Source organism: Auxenochlorella protothecoides, assembly GCF_000733215.1.
Source record: "Auxenochlorella protothecoides strain 0710 unplaced genomic scaffold scaffold2, whole genome shotgun sequence".
In the NCBI taxonomy this organism is placed as follows: Eukaryota; Viridiplantae; Chlorophyta; class Trebouxiophyceae; order Chlorellales; family Chlorellaceae; genus Auxenochlorella; species Auxenochlorella protothecoides.
The window spans coordinates 436,709-449,837 of NW_011934268.1; the positions used below are offsets into that span (position 1 = coordinate 436,709).

General features: G+C 65.8%; 8 protein-coding genes across 8 annotated transcripts in view; 2 read left to right on the forward strand and 6 right to left on the reverse strand.

Annotated features, from left to right (window-relative positions):
• The window catches only part of F751_2217 (Lysine-specific demethylase 4E), a gene marked incomplete at both ends in the record, with an annotated part of 2,666 nt that extends 1,361 nt beyond the window's left edge, over positions 1–1,305 (reverse strand). Inside the window, 2 exons of the mRNA XM_011401266.1 lie at positions 494–1,091; positions 1,248–1,305. Coding sequence (XP_011399568.1) covers positions 494–1,091; positions 1,248–1,305 — 656 coding nt within the window. The remainder of the gene's footprint in view (positions 1–493; positions 1,092–1,247) is intronic.
• Positions 1,306–2,486: 1,181 nt separating this feature from the next.
• Positions 2,487–4,327, reverse strand: F751_2218 (putative RNA methyltransferase; the record flags this gene model as incomplete). Its single annotated transcript, XM_011401267.1, has 4 exons — positions 2,487–2,678; positions 2,936–3,005; positions 3,300–3,488; positions 3,696–4,327. 4 exons carry the CDS (start codon positions 4,325–4,327, stop codon positions 2,487–2,489), a joined length of 1,083 nt encoding a protein of 360 aa, XP_011399569.1.
• A 931-nt stretch (positions 4,328–5,258) lies between these two features.
• F751_2219 (Bis(5'-adenosyl)-triphosphatase) lies at positions 5,259–6,179 on the forward strand (the record flags this gene model as incomplete). Its single annotated transcript, XM_011401268.1, has 3 exons — positions 5,259–5,509; positions 5,659–5,871; positions 6,068–6,179. The coding sequence occupies 3 exons, from the start codon at positions 5,259–5,261 to the stop codon at positions 6,177–6,179; spliced, it is 576 nt and encodes a 191-aa protein (XP_011399570.1).
• Positions 5,624–6,052, reverse strand: F751_2220 (hypothetical protein; the record flags this gene model as incomplete). Its single annotated transcript, XM_011401269.1, has 1 exon — positions 5,624–6,052. The coding sequence occupies one exon, from the start codon at positions 6,050–6,052 to the stop codon at positions 5,624–5,626; it is 429 nt and encodes a 142-aa protein (XP_011399571.1).
• Positions 6,180–6,334: 155 nt separating the features above from the next.
• On the forward strand, positions 6,335–7,580 carry F751_2221 (Methyltransferase-like protein; the record flags this gene model as incomplete). Its single annotated transcript, XM_011401270.1, has 2 exons — positions 6,335–6,741; positions 7,013–7,580. The coding sequence occupies 2 exons, from the start codon at positions 6,335–6,337 to the stop codon at positions 7,578–7,580; spliced, it is 975 nt and encodes a 324-aa protein (XP_011399572.1).
• Positions 7,581–7,836: 256 nt separating this feature from the next.
• F751_2222 (E3 ubiquitin-protein ligase PRT1) lies at positions 7,837–9,580 on the reverse strand (the record flags this gene model as incomplete). The annotated part of the gene is made up of 3 exons (XM_011401271.1): positions 7,837–8,374; positions 8,589–9,304; positions 9,410–9,580. The coding sequence occupies 3 exons, from the start codon at positions 9,578–9,580 to the stop codon at positions 7,837–7,839; spliced, it is 1,425 nt and encodes a 474-aa protein (XP_011399573.1).
• Positions 9,581–10,116: 536 nt separating this feature from the next.
• F751_2223 (Peroxiredoxin-2E, chloroplastic) lies at positions 10,117–11,057 on the reverse strand (the record flags this gene model as incomplete). The annotated part of the gene is made up of 4 exons (XM_011401272.1): positions 10,117–10,275; positions 10,412–10,630; positions 10,794–10,880; positions 10,992–11,057. The coding sequence occupies 4 exons, from the start codon at positions 11,055–11,057 to the stop codon at positions 10,117–10,119; spliced, it is 531 nt and encodes a 176-aa protein (XP_011399574.1).
• A 535-nt stretch (positions 11,058–11,592) lies between these two features.
• On the reverse strand, positions 11,593–12,523 carry F751_2224 (Vacuolar protein sorting-associated protein 2-like protein 3; the record flags this gene model as incomplete). The annotated part of the gene is made up of 3 exons (XM_011401273.1): positions 11,593–11,949; positions 12,121–12,258; positions 12,383–12,523. 3 exons carry the CDS (start codon positions 12,521–12,523, stop codon positions 11,593–11,595), a joined length of 636 nt encoding a protein of 211 aa, XP_011399575.1.
• Between the last annotated feature and the right edge of the window lie 606 nt (positions 12,524–13,129).

Here is a 13,129-nt window from a genome sequence, read left to right on the forward strand (position 1 = left end):
CACGCGCGGCGGCGCCCGCGCGCGCTTGGCGGCCGGCACCGGCGCCGACACCTCTGTCGCGGAGCTGCCCTCGCTGCCCGGGTCGGGCGGGGGCCGGCCGGGGGCGGGGTCCTCGCCGCGCTCCCGCGCCCGCTTCGCCGCCCGCCCGGCCCCCCGACCCTGCGCCGCCGCCGTCCGCCCCACCTCCGCTGCCCGGGCCGCGCGCCCGCGAGGCTTCCGCGCCGGCGGGGGCGAGGAGGTGCTGGCCTCCGACCCGCGGTCGCGGTCCTGGCTGCTGCTCGCCGCCGCGCTCTCCTCCCCGCTGCTGCTGGCGGCCCCGGCCCCCGCCTCCTCGTCCTCCCCCACCCCCACCTCCTCGTCCTCCCCGCTTGCCGCCTCCTCTCCGCTCCCCTCCTCATCCTCCTCCTCGCCCTCCTCATCCTCCCCACTGCTGCTGTCCTCACGGCGCAGGTCCGGGAAGAAGATGCCCATGTCCAGGCACACGCCGTCGGACATGGCCGAGCACTCGCAGTTGAGCGCGGCGCGGCCCACCGGCAGCCACTCCGGCAGCGCAAAGTTCACCGCCTCGGCGATGTTGAACCCCAGGTTGAAGCCGGAGTGGTAGGCCGCGGCGTTCAGCACGATGAACTCGCCCGGCTCCTGCCGCGCCTGGACGAAGGGCACGCCCGCGGCGCGCAGGAGGCGCGGCGAGATCATGATGTCCTTGTGCCGCACGAAGGCCGGGCAGGCGGCGTGCAGCTCGGGGAAGAGGCCGCGGGCCATGCGGTCAAAGGTGTGGCCGTCGCGGGGGGACACGCAGTACCAGATCTTGGCCGCGCCGGCGTGGTTGTAGTTGATGGAGTACAGGTCGATGTCCTCCTTGTGCCAGCCGAAGAAGGACTTCCAGGTGCCAAAGTAGGCCATGGGCGAGGTGACGCCGGGGATCTCGGGCACGTCGTACTGCGACAGCAGGCAGCCCAGGCGCCGCAGGTTCCAGCCAAAGTCCAGGCGCTCGTCGAAGAAGGACACGGCCACGTCTGCGCCGTACAGGGGCGGGTTGATGGTCACGCTGGACCAGAAGGAGCGCTCCAGGAAGTCGTCGTCGCGGTGCCCTGCGGATGAGCATGGGGCAAGGGTCGACAAAGAGCACAACGCAGCTGTCCGAGTGTGCAAAGGGGTGGTACAGCGCACCCGGCGCATCCCAGGGCACAAATCTGCGACAGGGTCTCCATGCCCCTGCACACACTCGATGCTGCTCATCCCCGCACCTCGCTCGGGCGCCTTGTGACTGGGACCGCTGGCCATCTTCTCAAAGTCGGAGGCCATCATCCCCTGCGCACGGCAGAGGGGCTAAGGGCGTAAGACTATGATCCGAGAGAGTCTCCACTCTGCTGCATCAAGCAGGCGCATGGTCCGTCTCCGGATCTGCAAAAGCTCGTCGCAGTCAATGCTCCTTCTCCCTCTCGAGCCCAGTACCTCACCCGCTGCTCCTCCAAGATACATCTGTACGCCCCACTCTTGCCGAACACCTGAACGCGTGTACCATGTGAGGGTGAAAAGGACGCTCAGCAGGTAGGGGTGGAAAGACCAGATACCACCCTGCCATTCTATATGCCACGCTTCGGGGCTTCCCCCATCATGCAAGGCATCCAATTGACCTAAATACTCCCTCGAGATGCTGCAGGCACCCTCCCATGACGCATGGTAGCACGGCCCCCCGTACATGCTGCTTGATGGGGGTGGCAATCCGCACGTTCTCCAGATCGTACTTCCCCCGCTTATTTGGTTTCCAACGTTTTGGTGGAATGACCTGCATTCATGGCATCAGATCTTGGTTAGAAAAATGGCTCGGCAGGGACCAGCCCCGGCTCCGGGGGTCTCATCGCTCCAGACCAGTCCAGCCGGAGATACTTGCCTTGAAACATGCCCATTCCGGGTGCTTCAGGAACTGTTCCCTCACAAATTCAGCAAAAGGTCTCTCGAATTGCTGTCGAGTCGGCCGCAGCGTGGGGCAGAGGTGAATGTCCGAGTTCACCATCGTCCCAGCCCCTTCCTGGTGTCGCAGGGACTCCTGGTCAGCCTAGCCGTCCTCGTAGTGTTCGACACCCTGCATCTGGTCCGAGATCATGTAGGAGGGTCGGTATATGCTGCTCAAAAGTCCAGATGGCCTTCATGGACTTGGTGGTGCAAGTTCGTCACGCACCCCCCTTCCAGGGTCTACCTAAACCCTCGTGCGAACGAATGTTTCGCGCCATCAATTAGTTCTCGAGATTCAGCTTCACTCCACAGCTGCTCCTAATCCCTGTGATATACTGTAAAGTTCATGTGCATTACTGGTGAACTCCTTGCACTTGTAGGCTAGGCATCCCCAAACAGGGATGTGTGTGGGTAGCCCTTGGGCAGCTGGCTGCCAGATAGATAAAGGCATTACACAGTATCAAGCACAAGGAGTGTTCCCGGCATGGTCAGGCTCACAAGCCCAGCGTTGCACCCACCCATTCAGCCTGCTAGGCCTTGCGGAGGACCAGCAAGGACCGGTGGAACCCCGAGGCTGCCTCCCCTGGCTGCAGGCGTCGCACCAGCCGGAACCCCAGCGTGTCGCACAGGAAGGCAGGAAAGGCATCTGGCCGCAGCTGCAGCTCGTCCAGCGGGTGGAACTGCGCCAGCGACGCCCGCTCCTCCTCGCTGCACTTTGCACGCTGCATGCATGAGAAAGGAGGAATGGAGAGGTGGGCTCGGATGGACCACCTATCAAGAACACAAAACAGTGATTGCAGGGTGCAACACGAGGCACCCAGCACTGAGGGCAGGGAAGGCCACATCAACACCCTGGGCATGACAGGGCAGGTCGCCGCCCGCCAAGCCCACGTGCCTGCTTTTTGAGCTTGGATATGGCCGCCTGGTAGGAGCTCCAGGGCTGGGGCTCCACTATCAGCAGGCCCCCCGGGGCAAGCACCGTGTGAAACTTTATAAACAGCGCCTGCAGGCCCTCATCCCCCCTGTTCAGATGCACCCATTTGGTGACACTGCACATGGGTTTGTGGAAAGGGGGAAGGGGGGGTGATTGGCGGGGACGGGGGGACGAAAGAGAGGGGGAATGTGGTGTGGCATGAAGGTGACCGGGACCCGGCACAATCCCACGGGGCAGCAGGGGAAAGGGCAGGGGGCCCTGCAAAGATGTAGGCCAGCCCGCTGCAACAACTCACCGACCAGGCCCAGCGATGAGTCATCCCCAGGGGCCCCCACCCATCCCAACCCTCCTCCCGCTCCCACGCGATGTTGCGCGCACCACTCCCACTCCCCCCCATCACGCCCCCCACCTCAGGCACGTGATGGTGTCCAGCGAGGCCGGCTCCACCACGCTCTCCAGGAAGTCGGCGTGCACGAACCAGGTCTGACTGAGGCCCTGCAGCGTGTCCCTCGCCGCGCGTCGCTCTCCGGCGTCCGTCCCGCCGGCCCTGGCGACGGCGGCGCGCTGCGTCGCACTGGTACGCAGCGCGCGAAGCGTGCTGCGGGAGCGGCAAGAGGTCGGGGGTAGGGGTGCCGACCGGCTCCTGGTGCTGACGATGCCCAGAAAGAGAACCACGACCTCTGCACGCCTCTGCAACACGGCCAGGCTGCAAGTCTGTTGCTGCCTTGTCCACCAAAACTCCCCTAAAACTCACCGCCCCCCCCACCCCCCCCACCCCCGACCACACAACTCCAGCGGGACCTACGTGCAGGCGCGCTTGATGAGGTGGGGGTCGATGTCCACCCCCACCATGCTCTTACAGGCCAGCGAACCCGCCAGGGCCAGGGTGACCAGGCCCTCGTTGCAACCGACGTCCATGCAGCGGCGCCGCGCAAACCAGGAGCGCTCCATCACCGCCAGGCGCGGGTCGTGGTCGAAGGCCTGGCCCAGGCGGTACCCGTAGTAGCGGTGGTAGTTGCCGTGGGGCGCCAGGCGCGAACGCGGGGGCCCGGGAAGGGCAACCCCGGCCTGGCCAGGCCCCTGCGCGCCGTCGGCCCGGCAGGGCGAGGCGACCTCGCCCGTGCCCTCCGCGAGGGGCCGGTGGGCCAGCGCCGCGTGCGTGACGGCCGCCTGGGAAGAAGGGTCGGCGCGGAGGGGCCGCTGGGCCGCGAGGGCCCTGGGCAGGAAGGGCTGGGGAGCGCGAGCCGGGCGCGCAGGCAGCGGTGTTGCCCTGCTGCCGGTCAGGGCCGCGGCGTCAGTAAGGGGGGAGGTGTGATCGGTGGTGCCTCCTGGGGTCATGGTCAGGCTGGCCTGGGTAGAAAGCTCGCTGCTGGCCAACACCGCCTGCTCGCCGAGGGCTGCACGCTGCCGCTTGCCGGCGGGGGCATCTTCAGGCATGATGCCAGCCTGAAGCGTTTCAAGAGAGAGGGCCAAAGTTGGAGTTCAACAACTTGTCAAGAGGGAAGTGCGCAGAATGAGTAGCCAGGCAGTGGAGAGTCCAGCAGCACAGCTTACCTCGAGCAGGAGGGCGGCCTGTGCCCGCGCCAGCTTGAGTCGCCTCTTCTTCTTCTGGGTCCGACTCAGTGAGCTGGTGTCCGTCTCTGAAGTGTGCAAAGACGGCTCTGGGCTGGCAGGGCCCCCGCGTACCGGCGGCATATTTGCCGCAGCGGCAGCGACACCTAGGGGAGACAAAGCTGCGAGGACAACAGGGGGCTCTTACCAAAAGGCCATATACTTCAAGGAGTTTGGGATTGTAGGGGACTGTTTTCCAACTGATATGAATGTTGTGCCATGAATAAGTCGCCTCCTTATTGAAATAGTTATTCGGTGAGTTTGTCTCGCGCCCTGAAACCCTGGGCGCGGGCATTGTCGATTGCCTTCACAGCCAGCCGCATCCGCTCCCTGGCCCAGTCTGAGAGGATGTTGGGTTCCGTCTAGGGAGATGTCGCCGCCCACTTGGTCCCTGCGTACTCAGGTGCCGAATTTTTGAGAGCTGGTACATGCTCCTCCAAGGAGTCAAGGCCGCCATTGGAAGCAGGACCTGGCCAAGCCTGAGATACGCCCTCAAGGGATACAAGAGGTGCGATTGGCCACGCAAGGCCTCGCCTGAGGATGAAGGCATCGTATCATGATGTCGCCACTCGGCTGCGTGGAACCCTCTAGCACTGGGAAGCTCATGGAACTGCACTGGAATCCCTCTCGTCCCGCAGGCAGTCATTCCTCCCTCCCACCCTCTATCGTGTGGAAATGTCCACAAGCGACTTCAAGGTAACTTGACGCCCGTCCATGCCAACCCCAAGTCCTTGACTTCCATGGCTACCGGAGTGTCATGCCTTTGCTTATTGGTAACTGGTGGGTGCTCCTCCAATCTGGACGCCATGCCTCCTCACCCACCGACCACATGCAGGACCACAAGTTTGGACCCTGGACAGTGCACGCAAGCGAGGTCTTCGCCACCTCTAGCCTCTCCTTTGCCTTTGTGAACTTGAAGCCGATTGTGCGGGGGCACGTACTCATCTCGCCACGGCGTGTGGTCAACAGATTCACGGAGCTCACCTCCGACGAAGTGGCCGACATCTGGTGCGTTCATGGCTCATGCACATCTGGCAGGGCTGACCGTGCAGGCACTGGGCCACTGCTGGCCCGTACTTCTTGCGTGTGCTGGGCCGGAACTCCCGGCGTCCACACACAGGCTCACTCTGCGCCACCGCGGCCCCGCCCAACTGCAGGCACCTCGCCCAGAAGGTCAGCAGCCGGCTGGAAGCCCACCTGGGTGCGAGCTCCCTGACCCTTACCATCCAGGACGGTCCCCAGGCAGGACAGACCGTGCCACACGTCCACATCCACATCCTCCCCAGGCGGGCTGGGGACTTTGAGAAGAACGACGAGATCTACGACGTCATCGAAGCCGCCTCCAAGGAGTTTGTGCGCGAGAAGCAGGGGTGCGGTGGGTGGTACTCGGGGGGTTCCAAGGGGCAGGCCTGATACCTGGCGTGGCAGGGATCCTGCTGTGCCTTTGTACAAGCAGCACTGCCTGCTTGGGTGGACATGTGAGCACCGCATGCCTGTAGCACCACCCAGCCTGGGATGTCTTTGCTCGGACATGCATCCCCTCCGCCGCATCCCTCACATTCGCAGGGAGGCTGCTCCCCAGAACTCCAGCCAGAAGGTGGACGCAGACGCGGAGAGGAAGTCTCGCACCCCGCAAGAAATGGCGGCGGAGGCTGCTGAGCTGCGGACCCTGTTCTGACTTCATCTCGTATAAAGGTGCACCAGCCAGATTATTACCAGTGTCTCAGGCCCCGGGGCGGGCAGAGCAGCTGGGCTTTTGCAGGACAAGGTCAGGTCTGCACGCCTCGCCCAGGTCTGCCTTTGGAGCTCCGCTTGTGCGTGACCTAGGAGAGCATGGTGCCTCAGCACGACGATGTGCCTGCCGGCTCCCAGGGTCCGGGAGGTGCAGGCCAGGGTTGTGGGCCAGCCGCCGAACGCCCGGCCGGCTCTGGTGTGGCGGCGGAGTATCACGACGCCGACTTTGACTGGTCCGAGGCAGCAGCAGAGGCAGCCGCCCTGGTGGCATCTGGTGGCGGGGTTTGCGCGGCAGGGTGCGCGCCTGGTGCCCAGGGCGGCGCCTGCCACGCGAGCGACGCCGGCGAGGAAGGGGCAGCCACCGCGACAGGCCAGCAGCCCGGGAGCGAGCCCTGGGAGCGCTTCCACGCCCAGCACGCCAGCGCCCGATTCTTCAAGCCGCGCCGCTACCTCCTGCACACCTTCCCCGCGCTGCGTGCTGAGGGGCTGCGCCTGCTGGAGCTGGGGTGCGGGGCCGGGGCGAGCCTGATTCCCATTCTATTGGCCAACCCGAGTGCCAGGTGCCCCCCCGGGGGGTGTGCAGGCTGGGAGGGATGCTTCAGAGGGGATGGAGTGTTGTGTGTGTGCGTACAATGTGGGAGTGAACAGCCCCCACCTGCATGCGAAACACACGGCCTCGCCCCCGCTGGCCCTCGCCGTGCACCTGGCAAGCAGAGGGTGCCGCGCGACCCCTACCGCCGACCCAGCCTCCTCTCCTCCTTCCCACCCCCGCGCCAGGGTGCTGGGGTGCGACATCAGCGCCTCGGCCCTGGCCCTGGCCCGCAGCGGCGCACAGGCCGCGGGCGTCGACGCCTCGAGGCTGGCCACCCTGGCGGTGGACCTGGAGGGCACGGGCCCGCTGGCGGGCGTCCCGCCCCGCCACGACACCGTGCTGCTCGTCTTCACGCTCAGCGCGCTGACGCAACGCGGCGAGGCCAACGCCCTGCGCGCCGCGCGCGCCGCGCTGGCGCCCGGGGGGCGCTGCCTGGTCAGGGACTACGGCCTGTACGACATGGTCCACCTCCGCTTCCTCGCCGGCGGCGCCGTGCGCGGCCCACCCATGCCTGTTGCCGGCACCACACACGGTTCACCCCCGCCCGACCCACCCCCCACCCGCGCCTTCCGCCGCGGCGACGGCACCCTGGCCCGCTTCCTGGCCCTGCAGGAGCTCGTGGCCGCCGCCGCGGCGGCGGGACTGGAGTGCGAGGAAGCCAAGTACGCCTGCGTGGCCGTCCGGCGCCGCGGCGCCCCGGACCTACGCCGCGTTTTCCTCCACGCCGTCCTGCGCCGCGCCGGGGAGGGTTGATCCACGCTCGTGGATTGCGGGGCGGGCGAGCGCGGTGCCCCCAGCAGCAGGCGTGACCCAGTGGACGCAGCGTCCTCAGTGTCACTTTGTTCCTATCAAGCATCAGCAGCCCCTGTGGCTGTTCTGGGATCGCTTCGACAGCCAGGGCTGTCTGGCCTGCAGTTTCTGCACCTGCGCTCCCAAACTGTACACCAGTTGTGTGCAGAGCTGTGCAGGAGGGGAAGGAAAGCGCCACACACACACCCAGAGGGTTCCCTCAGCAGGCCTCATCGGGGCGCGACGAGGGTGCGCTGGGGGACGGCCAGGCGGCGGCGGCGGCCTGTGCGGGTCTGGGCCCACGGCGAGATGGCATGAAGTTGGGGCCCATGCCGTCGCCGGCCTGGTCATCGTCCGCCGCCCCCGCCTGCTCCCTGCTTTCTGACCCGCTCGGCGAACCTGCGTCGGGCTCGCCGCCGCGCTCCGCCCGCCCGCCGCCTTGGCCGCGCTCCGCCTGCCCGCCGACTCGGCCGCTCCCCACGGGGCTGTCTCCCCCCTCGCCCCTCGTCTCGCCGTCCTCCCACCCACTCTCTCCTCGGTTGTCTTCCCCCCTTTCCACAGCCCGGTCGGCCCCCTCGCCCTCCCCCGCCGTGCCGTCCTCGGTCGCCTCCTCCGGCTCCTCGCCCTGCACCAGCGCCAGCATGCCCAGGAGCTGGCCCGGGGAGAGGTCCGGATTCAGGCCCTGCAGGAGGTGCAGCCAGGTGGACCTGGGCCGCACCTCCTCCATCGTGTGCCCAGGCTCGTGGCTCTGATTGAACCTGGCGGGGGGGGTGGGGGACACCAGGGGGAGAGGGGTTGGGGGAATCATGGTGTGAACCCCTCGAGCGAATCCCCCGATCCCCCATTGCTGCCAGCGGTGCACTCCCCGCAACCAGGGCTCCCCCACACGACGGTCAGCAGATGCCCCCAGCCTGGTCCTGCCACATTCTGGACCCGCCCCGTTCTCCACTCAGCCCCCCTGGCCCGCCTCACCGTCCCAACACCGCGACCCCGGCGCCGCAGCTGGCGTGGCACCGCGCACAGAGGTCGAAGCCGATCGCCGCGGGGCAGTCCCGGCAGCGCCAGCGCCGGCCCACGATGGGGTGCTGGCCGCAGGCGTCGCAGCCGGCGCCGTAGTGAACAAAGGCCTCTGCGGTCCAGGCACCGGCCAGGGGGGCCTGCGTCGCCGGGCCCTGACCCTCCGCACCAGCCCGCGCGCCCGCCTGTGCGGTGCCCGGGGGCCCAGCCGTCGGCGTCGCTGAGCGGCCCTGGGCCGGGGGTACCGACGCCTGCGTCGCAGTCGTCGTGTCGTGAGGCCCGCATTGTGCCCGCTCCGCGGCCGCAGCAGCGGCGTGCAGCTGGGGGCACAGGGCGGCCACTGCGCGGTCCAAGACCCCGCACCGTGCCACGGGGAGGGGGGTGGGCACAGCGCAGAGCGGGCAGCCCCAGGCGGCCCTCGAGCCTTCGGGTGCAGCGTGCGCTGCGCAGAGGGCGTGGCCGCAGGCCAGGACGCGGGGGAGGGCCAGCACTGCTTGGCAGCCAGGGTGGCAGCAGCGCAGGGAGTCGGGGAGGCGGGCAGGGTGGGCGGCGTGCTCGACGCCGTGGATGCTGTAGCCCTGGCCTGACGCCTGGCCCTCCTCCTCCACGGCACGGGCGGCGTAGCTGGAGGGGAAACTCAGTCGGAGTGCCGCGTCCAGGGCCGCGCAGACCTGTAGGCCAGGAGGGAGGAGGAGGTGCGGGGGTCCTGGGCGGGGGTGCACGGGGCTGGGCAAGGGGCAATCGCAGCACCCCGCACCCACCCTCGGCCAGCTCACCCCTGGCAGGTGCCCGAATGCATGCCGGCACAGCGGGCAGTGGGAGGCCTCGTAAGGGGACATGGCCCTGAAGAGGCAGTAGAAGCAGAACGCATGCCCGCACACCGTATTCACGGCGGGTTTGTAGAGCAGGTTGAGGCAAATGGGGCAGGCAAAGTCCGACTCGTTCATGACGAGTGGCGGTGGGCCGATCGATGCCTCTCCCGTCAAGGCATGGAGGGCTGTAATGGTGAGAACGGAGAGTGTATTCAATGCAAGGGACTGGCTTGCGATGAGGCAGACATTCAGGTCGTGAAGCGGGCGAGCGAGTCGCCGCGTTCCCTTGGTATGACAACAACCCTGTCGGAAACTCCGCAACCGGCCCAGTTCCCAATTCTATCACGACACCATCGCCCCAGCTTCCCTTCTCCATGCACAGGCCTCAGGGCCGAGACACCTGCCTGAATCTGCCCCAAGGTGGTATGTGGTGACAAGGCGGAGCCCACGGGTGTGGAGGGAGGAGTGGCAGGTGGGGCACACAACATCAGTGACCTGCTGTGGGTGAGGGGCACCGACACAGCCAGCGGGAAAACTCTTGGCATGACGAGATGCATGCATCGCCGATTCAATCATGGGGAGAAGGACTTGACACGCGTGGGCGCTGCAGCAGACTATGGAGCGAGAACGCCAGGGGGGGGGGACAGGGCCCGAGAGGGGCCTGCACCCGCTCACAACTGCTTCAGGATGTCGTCCGCGCTGCTGACGGTGAAGGCGCCCCCCTCCTCCATATTCACCAGCTTGACCACGCCATCGTCGGCCAGCATGGAGTACCGCCTGGAGCGGTGCCCGAGCCCCTTGTCGCTCAGGTCCAGCTCGGCTCCGACCGCCTGGGCGAGTGTTCGGGGGACGAGGTGCCTTCATGGTCCTGCAAAGTGCAGAGCGATGCGTCCGGGCAGGTGCCCATGTCGACCCCCATGTGCCACCGCCATCCCCAGGCACACCCTGCCTCTACGCAGCCCCCACCTTGGTGAAGTTGCCAGATCCGTCTGCCAGCATGAGGATCTTGCCGTCGGCGCCCAGCTGCTTTGCCCAGGCCGCCATGACAAACGCGTCATTCACAGAGATGCAGCCGATGGTGTCGACGCCCTTGGCCTTCAGCTTGTCAGCGCTATTGATGAAGCCGGGGACGTGCTTGGATGAGCACGTGGGGGTGAAGGCGCCTGGCACTGCCACAAAAACCACCTGGGGGAAAGGCAGAGAGGGAGGGCTGGGGATTGAGCACAGGGTTTTCGTGCAAGGAGAAGCTCCTGGGGAAGCACCCTGGACAGCGGGGGCGTGATGGTGCGAAATTTACACCTGCCACCCACCCAACCATCCATGAGGCATGCAAGGAACGCCGTCTCACCTTCTTGCCCTTGGTCAGGGCGCCTACGGTGGTCTCCTGCATGTTGCCCTCGGCATCAAAGTAGCTGAGGTTGATGTCCTGGGGTAGCTGCAAGGAACTCGGGGGGGACGGGGGGGCAATTTGTCATTACAGAGCCTTGCATGCAAGATGCGTTATGCAGGTTTGTCGCCGTGCATCCATTGGAAGGCGTGCTCGCACCTTGTCCCCGACCGCCAGGGCGCTGACACTGACCACGCTCCTCCGAGCGGAGGCACGGCCCTGCATGGTTGCGTTCGGCACACGTGTGAGCATCGCACCTTTGCATGTATGGCATCATGTGGCTTCTCCCCTGCCCTCACCTGCGCCCGTGGGAGTGGGTTTCCCGAGAAGGATCGTGGAGCCCTGGACCTCCCCAGCTGACCCCTGGCCGCCGGGAATCGGGACACACTTGCCGTGACAGACTGCATTGTGGCTTGCATGACAACGGAATGGGATGGACGGGGGAGAGAAAGCTGATATGGGACCCCGTGCGGTGCGGGCTCCCTTGATTTGGGGGTGTCCCCGATCATGTTGCTGGGCAATCGCCCTTTCCTCCACCACCCCCTCTTCTCCCATCGGGCATCCTTTCGCAAGCCGAGCAGCACGACCAGCCAAAGCTTGACAATTACATCCACATGGAGCGCAATAGTTCAATCAAGATAAGAATTGTTAAGTGCGTGCACCGCTCCTGGCCACAGAGGTTTGGGCATGAGCCTGGGGCGGCCCATGCTCCACCACGTAGAGGCATCGGTCCCCCCCCCCTTGCACCTCGCGCCCACCCTCACTTCAGAGCCGTCAGGCGCGCCAGGATGTCGTCCTCCTCCTGGCCAGGGGTGCTCGTCGTGGCCTTTGCGTCGCTAGCTACCCTCGCCTTGCCGGCCGGCGCCATGGCGGCGGACAGGTCCACACCGATCTCGTCCAGCACCTGGTTGACCACGTCGTCCGTCTCCTCCTCCAGGTCATCTGTCTCCAGGGCTGAGTCCATCACGTCGGCAGCCATGTCCATGGCGAAGGACTCGCGCGCAAACTGCTGGGCCGCCTTCTGGGCGCCGGGGAGGTCGGCGGCGGCGCCCACCGCCGCCATCGCCTTGCCGGCAGATGCCAGACTGGCGCCCACAGTGCCCGTGGTGGCGGCCGTCTGCACAGGGGTCGTGCATGGGGAGTGTTATTCTTGGATCGGGGGGGAGGGGCTCCGGAGCGGAGCGTGGCAAAGGGCATGAGCTGGGCGCAGGGCGGCAAAAGGGGTGTCCCACCCACTGAACATCCCGTCAAACCCCCACAAAAGAACATGCGATTTGCCACCACTCACCGCCATGGAGATGTTGACACCACGCAGGTTGGCGGCCTGGGTCTGCATCTTGGCCATATGGCCCCTCAGGCGGACGAGCTGCTGTGCCAAAATCTTGGCGCCCGCCATGTTGCCGCTTCGGGCCGCAGCCTTGATGTCCTGTGGGAGTATCGTGCGTTCATTTGCCCAGGGTCCGCATGCCTTCCTGCCAACGCTGCACAGACCCGGGAGCCCACTCAAACTCCACATCCATGCCGACTTCCCGACAGCATCCCAGCTGCACCTTGAGAGTCTTGGCCTCCTCCCGTCTCAGAGCCAGGACCTCCCTCTCGATGTCCCGCACATTGTGGGTGACCTCCCTCTGGGAGGTGCGAAGCTGGGCGCGGGGGTCGGGTTTCTTAAACAAGCCCTTCAGGGCGGACATGCCAGGTGACCAGGCGAGTGTTCCCTTGCCCCGAAAACGCGTATGCCCCGAGGTGCTTTGTGTTGCTGGGTGACTGGAATCTTCAGTCACAGAAGTTGAGTTACTATGTGTTATATTGCTGGCTCTCAGCAAATGGTAAGAGCAAGTACTTGGTCTCGGTAAGCATGCTATCGGGACAAACCTGGGCGCGCGAGACTCTGTGACGTTCGCCGGGCCTTCACCATGCGACGAGTGCTACCAAGGCCGGCAACCACCGGCTCTCCCGGCGCGACGAAACACCTCAGATACAACAAAACATGTATGAAAGGCTGAAAGGATCAAGTTGCCAGCCTGTTGGAGAACCCAAAGCCGCGATCTGGTCCGGACGGCACTCATGGCTGCACTGGCTTTTCGGGCCAGGGCCGTCTGGGCAGGCACCGTGCCCCGCCAGGTAGTCATACACCTCAGAAGAGCCGGTAATAAAGATCGCATGAGACCCGATGAGAGCCTGATCTGATGCTTGTACATTGGTGCAGGTACCCCGAGCGCTGAGGGGACTGTCTGGTGCCGCAAACGACAGTAGCGTCGATGAACTTAACCGGGTAGGACTGCTCTGTTTTACGCCGC